The sequence below is a fragment of the Gossypium hirsutum genome, chromosome D09, assembly GCF_007990345.1.
Source record: "Gossypium hirsutum isolate 1008001.06 chromosome D09, Gossypium_hirsutum_v2.1, whole genome shotgun sequence".
Lineage (NCBI taxonomy): Eukaryota > Viridiplantae > Streptophyta > Magnoliopsida > Malvales > Malvaceae > Gossypium > Gossypium hirsutum.
Window position 1 is genome coordinate 37,994,454 of NC_053445.1, and position 7,257 is coordinate 38,001,710.

The window sequence follows — 7,257 nt, forward strand, 5'->3', positions numbered from 1 at the left end:
CAATAACACCCATGCATGTCTTTAATCTATTATATATTTCTATTTGGTCCTCTCCACCTTTCAGTTTACTGATAATTTTGAAAGTTAAAAATAAAGTGCACAACCACTTTGTTTAAATGAAGAGAAACAAAAGAATCCCCACATTTCACTCTTCCTTTCCCACAATTTCTTCTCTATTTTTACATCAATAATGACACCTCATTAATAGAATGTATAAAATTATATGCTTTTGATGATGACATATTTTTAATGTTTTTGCAAGAAGTCAAGGGTTTCAGTCTTTGCCTCTATTTCTGTCAACCCTTGTGTGTTTTCTTTCTTCATTTTAGCTTTCTACATCATTGAAGAGGCACCTACTGAAGTCAAGGAGACAAAGTGACTTAATATATTCATGGCATATATATGTGTACACATGTATAGATGACTAACAGACAGATACGAGCGATTTCGGGTGAAAGGTTTTTGATGTAAAATAAATTTCGACTCCACGACCCCTTCCCCATCCTTAAATAAAAAAAACATTTTTCATCTTCTTATTTTCAAATTATTTAAATTCCAGTAGCTTTAGATTTGAGTCAAATTTGAATTCGGATTACTCCTTTTTTTTTTAGTCCTTGTATTGCATTTTTCTAACTTTGAATGTTCATTGCTAATAATTTAATTTCTTTCAAAGAAAGGAGAGAGAGATAGGTAGCTCCCTTGTGCACATTAAAATTGATTTTTTTTTCATTTACATGGATAAACTTAATAATAAAAACAAACTAAAAGATTAAAAAAGGAAAAGCAAAAGAAAGCCCTAAGGTATCCTCTAACTTAAGTAGGTTGATGAAACCCAATATATATAATAATATATTTTTTGCATGGAAAGCTTTCATCGTGGAAATTACAGGGTTTATGAGTAGCTGCCTACTGGATCCTTTTTTCTTTTCTTCTTAAATCAAAAGTTTGAGAAATGATTCTGTGAGGGTTGGACCATTTGCAACTCTGTTGTTGTTTGGCATGAGTGATCTTCACTCATCATGCTCCTACATCATACAAACTAATCAATAATTACACATAAATTAATATAAACACATATGTATATATAAACTAACAAAAATTGAATTTTATAATTTCTTTTAAAAATTAATTTCTAGCTGAGCTGATAACTATAAATAATTGTATAGAAAGTCTAGAATTTGTATATATTAAAAATTGTAATATTTGTTTAAAAAGTAGGTAAACCTTGCACGATATGTATATTTAAATTTAAATTTTATCATCTACAAACATTTTATTTTTAGGAAAAATAATTTGAAAAGGACAAGTACAAGTTCCCAAATTTAAAAGGAAGACTATGACTAATTTGAAAATTATGGTTAATATATGCATATTTTTTCATTAGGGTTTCAATATGTAGTATCTAGAGATATTAAGAGATCTTACTCCCGAGGACGAGAGGCCCAAAGAGAACTGAGTGCTCGTAAACGTCCATAATACTCTCCGATCATCAGAAAACACCGTGCCGCTTGTCTCACCGTTAATATCCGAGACAATTGGTGAAGGGTTTGCTGTCTTAAATTGTCAGCCTACATCACAAAATACAAGGTTAATTCTACACATGAATATAGAGATATGAGCTTCTAGTTTGAGGATGCTTAAATCACATGAAAAAGCTTGATATGCATGACTTGGAAATTTCAGAAGATTTGAAAGTTGAAAGTCATGGGAATTTGTCTTAGGATTGGGTCTATTTCAAAATTTCCAATCATTCATTAAACAAAAGTAAAGAGTCGGCTTTTATTTTTCTTTCAATATAAAATAAATCAATCAAGACTTTCCATTGAATGTTAAAGCTAGGGTTTTTTATTTCAAAAGATGTCATTATCGAGCCACCTTTTGATAGAAATTTTTATAGATAAAAATACCCAATCAAACCCATAGCTTTCAACATTGCCATGGACTTCTTACAGATAAAGCAATATATATATTTCTCCCGCATTAAAAATGATTTCTATTGATCAACAAGTTCAACAAATCATTTTCAAGCACCGTAATTTTATCTGACAATGTAACCTAACTGTCAAACTAGCTAATCAGCTTGTGAAGTGATGATAAAATTTAAATACCTGGCGAACGAAGCCTTCAAGATTGGCAAGCTTGCCTAAGGCGACAGCCATTTGTTGCATTCCATCGATGACCGGACCACCAGCAATGGTGTCGGTGAGGGACTGCTGGAGCTGTTCCAGGCCTTGGGTGAGTGCTTCTTCTGCCTGCTGTGAAGAATGCTGCAGGCTGTAAATCCCCATCACTTGCTGTTCTGTTAATGGGTCTAATTGTGATATTAACATCTGCTCATTCATTAAAAACACACACACATATATATATATCAGAACTAGTTCCCCATGGGAATATAAACTTGGTCTTTTACCCCTCCTTAGGGCATGCATATTTAGCATACATTGTTAATGTACTAATGGCTGAGTTCAAACCTTGATGAGGTCGGAGGGTCTGAAACCTCCCATCCAAAGGAAGCAGCGCTCCGCCGGAGTGGTCCATATCCCGGTTATAAGGTGAAAAACATCGGCTTTTGCGGCGGCTACCTTCAACCGGAAAATTTCATCGTAATGTGAAATGTAGCTGTCTACGATAATCCGAAGGTCGCTGTCCGAAAGGTGTGCATTTAATCCAGTTCTGAGCTCCGACATGTGCCTCTGATCATCTTCTAACCATCTCGAATATTCCATGTCAAATATTGCAGCCCCTAAATCAAAGAAACACGACAATGGTAATGAAATAACACACGTGTCTGTATGCATATATATAGACTCCCAATTGCTATATGCTGTCCAAAAAGGGGCATGTCTTGTTTTGCTGAAAGTGGAAAAGCTCATAACAATGGCTGAACAAATTCATACATTTACTATAGGTTTGAACTCTAATGTTTGTAAAAGGCCAAACAACCTTTACAATATGTCAGGTTACAAGTGTTACTATTTTCTTTGACATTTTGTAATTGATATATAGGATAAGTATCATTTAAACAGACCCTGAAGAATTTACAATTTTTTATGGTCAAATCTTAGAATATATATCCATCAGAATTGACTAACAGATGCAGTCAAAATAATGACTAACTGTCATTTAACAAAGAACAAATTATAAACAGAAAGATACATTGTATCCAAGTTTTTGAAATTTTTTAAAATTTTAAAAACCAGCCATCATAGAAAATACATTCCCATTTTAATAAAAGTCGTTTTTGGTAAAATAAATAGTGCCAAAAAAAAACACTAATTATTTTTTTTCCGAGGAACTTACCAGAGCTGATAGTCCCAACAGTACCAGCACAACCTCCCAAGAAAAATCCCTATTGCACAAAATTCAAAAGAAATAATAAACAAAAGAAATAGTTTCTTTTTCTGGGAAAAAAAAGACTTTTCTGTAAAGGGAAAGAAAACCTGAGATCGTGCTCTCTGAAGATCTTGTTCAAGTTGAGTTAACTTTATTCTACTTGATTCTAGTTGTTGAACATAAGCCTGTTTTAGACATACAAAAAGGAAGAAAAGAAAATTCAGTTTATAAGACAGGTAACAAAGCAACTCCATGCAAGTGTTTTGCATGTAATGTTTTTTTAAGGTATTCATGTAACAACCTTTTTTCTAAGACGACTTTTCCTTGCAGCTTCTCTGTTCTGAGCTAAACGTCTCAGTGTCTGAAAAAAAAAACACATTTTGAACAGACTTAACTAAAATAAAAGTAAGAAAATACCGAGAAACAAAAATGGTTTTTTTTTTTTTGCTTTTGTACCTTAGCATCAAGCTGTTTCTCAGAAGTTGAACCCCTTCTCTGCAACATTATACAAAAGCGTATGTATTAACAGGTGTATAATGAGAGGAAATAATACTCATTTAACATATAATTATAATAAATGAAAAAAAGAAAGAAAGAAGAAGAAGCAGTGGTTGGTGATTTAAAATATTCTTATCAAGCACAGACAAGAAGTTGGTCAGGAAAATGAGAGCATTTGGCTGTTTGGTAGGCCATGAAACTAAGAAATAAAAAAAATAGAAATAAAATGATTAAGAATGATCTCACAAAGTTTCTGGGAAGAGTTGGTGATTGCTGATGGCGATGTGACTCTTGTTCTTGCAACATGTAATCATGAACATGGTAAGGGTAACAAGAATCATCAAAATCCGCCATTATATTTAGGTTTTTCTCTCAGGCTTAATGGTTGTAGATCTTTGGGTGTGTGTTTTTTTCCTAATTCCAAAACTGATTTCTACAGGAGGTTATATTTATAGGGATTGAGGAAAGTGGGGTCATGGTTTTATAATGAAAAGAAAGGTACTAGAGATTCTTTCTTAGCTTTCCAATGTGTAATTTGTGTGTTTCTCTCTCTATTTCATGTCAGACATTCATCAGAAAATCGTTCAGGGATCCGAAAAGAAAGGAAAAAAAACTCTGAATCCTTTGATTTTCTGTGGGTTTGTTGGGATCTGTGAATAAAAGATAGGCCCACAGAGAGAAAGGATCAAAATCAATACAGTAATAATAACAAAAAATGATACCAACTTTTTTCCGGAGTTGTTGGGGATATGAGAAGAAAGAGAGAGAGAAGTAGGGTTAGGGGAAGAGATTATTAATGATTAAAGGACCTTCTCTTGGGGTGTTTTTGCAGCAGCTGATTGATTCTGTGATGTTCCTGTTCTTGAGATATCACTTGCCATCTCTACCTGTTGTTGTTGATCCAAAGAAGATGTCTTCTTACTGATGGGTGATTCTGGCTCAACCTGGTTCTCAGTTTTGCTTGAGATTGTATTCACTCCTGATCCTGAATCAGTGCTTTCCTCTCCTGATTTTGAACTTCCCTACATACATAATCCCAAAACATATAATTTGTCAACTCTCTCAAGTACTGGTCAAAGGAGGTGAAAAAACAAGGTTAAGAAACTACTCTTGGGGTTTGCTGAAATCTCATTGGCCAAGAAGGGAACATCTCCAGGGTAGCTGCTGGCCTGCCTGCTGTGAATAAAGCTGCACAGAATCACCAAAAGCAAGATTTTTCAACCATATCCATATATCATATATTCAAACCCATACAGCCTGCCTGCTTCTTCTTTCTTTTTTTTTACAGTTATGGAGTCAGTAATAAAAATATGCTAAACAGGTCATATTTTCTATGTTTGTATCCTCACGCTATTCAAGTGTCTTGCTTTAGTATGATTACAGTGTTGGAAATGGTAACCCCTACTTTTTCCCCCTCGTTCCTCTCTCTCTCTCTCTCTCTCTCTCTCTCTCTCTTTGAGCTAAGCTACATCGGGACTAAAAAATAAATAAGTTAATAATAGGAGAAGTGAAGGGTATACGTGGTTTAGCTTCATCGTTTCTAATTTTCACTCCTTGCAGCACAATTGCTTCTTCAAGCTCTCCAAAATCAAAAGCAGACCCTTCTTGATGCCTGTGAAACCAGAATTGGCAACCCATAGTCCATAAGAAAGAACAAATATAACAGCAATATTTTTTTTTTAAAAAGGACATACATGAAACTTGGGGGGACATTCATTCCATGAAGAACAGCATAAGGAATATTATGATGGTGGTGGTGATTGGAAGAAGGTCCCGAGTCTGTCAAACCTGTCTCTCCAACTCTATGGTTCGCCATGCAAGACTTGTTCTTTACACCATTCTCCAAACCAGAAACAGCTATAAATGAAAACATGTTGCAGCACAATGAATAAACTCAAATACCTCAGGCTTTAAAAAAAAAAAAACCAAAGTTGCCATTGGTTTTTTTTGTTTACCTCAACTTGGTTTATGAGCTTTAAGGAAGACAAAAGAAAATAAGAAAGGAAGGTTTTTCTTTTCTTTTGATGAGAGACAAAAGATGAAAAAAGCTCCAGTATTTGTTTCTCTTATCTCTGCAACTTTTGATCCTTTGATGGGTGTGTGTGGATCTTTTCTTTTGCTTTATTACAACACCTAGTGTTGGAAGAGTTGTAAGAACCTGTATCAGATTTTGGAACTCTTCTTTTTTATCATGGTACTACACAAAATCTTGTCCTCGCAGACCTCAAGGCCTGACCCCTCTCTCTGTTTTTTTTTTCTTTTAGTGTGGGGTGGTTTTTGAGTTTAAAAACAAATTTCAAACAAAAAATAAAATAAAATAAAATAAAAACAATCTAAAAAATTATTGTCTAGAGGAACCCACTAGAATCACTGACTCCTACTCCACTCTCTCTCTTTAACCGCCTGTTCTTTCTCATTGGTCCTTTTTGTGGACCTCTTCAGCCCCTGCAAAGTACTCTTAATAATAAATGGATGCATATCATATAATTAGGTTATTTTCACAATATATCCCCAAACCATTGTTCCGGTTCTAAATTGGTCTCTAAACTTTAACATATTTTAATTGAGCTCTTAAAGCACGGGTATCGTGTCAATTAGCTCCTTTTTCCAACCTAACCATCAATAAAATGCTAACTCAGATATAACATGAAGTATAACCAAAGCATGTGAATCAAATTCTAGGTATATGCTTAGATATGATATGTTAAAAATTAGTCTTCTCAAATTTTATTAATGTTTCTTTTTATTTTTTCAACATGTTAGATCTAAATTGCTTGTGCGGTAAGTACTCACATATTTATAATTCGATCAAGGTTAACATTTAATGCTTAGATTAACGGCTAAACTGATGGAAAGACTTGAATCAGGATTCAAAGAAAATATTATAAAGTTTAGGGATGCAATTAAAAGTTGAAATTTTAAGATGTATAATATGAATAAGAATAGATGAATGATTAAGTTGATGTAGAATATTTTATTGATATAGAATGGACTTGTTGTATGAAAAACAAATGGATAGCAGCACTTAATTCAAGAATTGAAAATTAGATAACACAAGGTTTTGTTTCATAATAAAAAAAAAGGGGAAAAGGATTGGTAAAAAGAAAAGGAGAAAGGTAATAAAGAAAAAAAAGTGGGTGGTTTTGTTGATTATTATAGTAATATAGATCCCAAATTGTGAGGTGAGATATGAGTTTACTTTTCACAAATAATGGCCTTCATTTCTTTAATCTTCTGCCTCATACCATCCCAACTAAAACATTAATAAAATAATGATCAACAAGCCAAAACCCACTTGTATAATTTTTACTCCCTGAGATGGATTTGTTTGGAATTATCCCCTTTTGTTGATAGGTCAACATCCATTTCCCTGTCATCACCTAAACCCCCCATGCCCTCATTTCTTATTCTTTTTCCTTTTTTACA

At 33.6% G+C, this 7,257-nt stretch overlaps 1 protein-coding gene across 2 annotated transcripts; it reads right to left on the reverse strand.

Moving 5' to 3' along the window:
• Nucleotides 1–702: 702 nt before the first annotated feature.
• LOC107891518 (transcription factor TGA9) lies at nt 703–6,204 on the reverse strand. Of its 2 annotated transcripts, none has more exons than XM_041100550.1 (13): nt 5,787–6,204; nt 5,526–5,688; nt 5,352–5,443; nt 4,940–5,019; nt 4,641–4,853; nt 3,790–3,828; nt 3,635–3,694; nt 3,441–3,518; nt 3,301–3,349; nt 2,472–2,743; nt 2,109–2,330; nt 1,426–1,568; nt 703–1,039 (listed from the first exon to the last, which is right to left on the reverse strand). In XM_041100550.1, exons 2-13 carry the CDS (start codon nt 5,645–5,647, stop codon nt 1,018–1,020), a joined length of 1,392 nt encoding a protein of 463 aa, XP_040956484.1. In that variant the 5' UTR covers nt 5,648–5,688; nt 5,787–6,204; the 3' UTR covers nt 703–1,017. The 2 variants fall into 2 exon arrangements, with proteins under 2 accessions (XP_040956484.1, XP_016671841.1); XM_016816352.2 differs by having other exon boundaries at nt 703–1,025; nt 5,787–6,199.
• Between the last annotated feature and the right edge of the window lie 1,053 nt (nt 6,205–7,257).

Coding starts and splice junctions, on each gene's coding strand:
- LOC107891518 (XM_016816352.2), bottom strand. CDS start 5,647: ATGGCGAACCATAGAGTTGGAGAGACAGGTTTGACAGACTCGGGACCT. Junction 2,331..2,471: donor GACCCTCCGACCTCATCAAG/GTTTGAACTCAG, acceptor ATGAATGAGCAG/ATGTTAATATCACAATTAGA. Junction 1,569..2,108: donor TTGAAGGCTTCGTTCGCCAG/GTATTTAAATTT, acceptor TTTGTGATGTAG/GCTGACAATTTAAGACAGCA.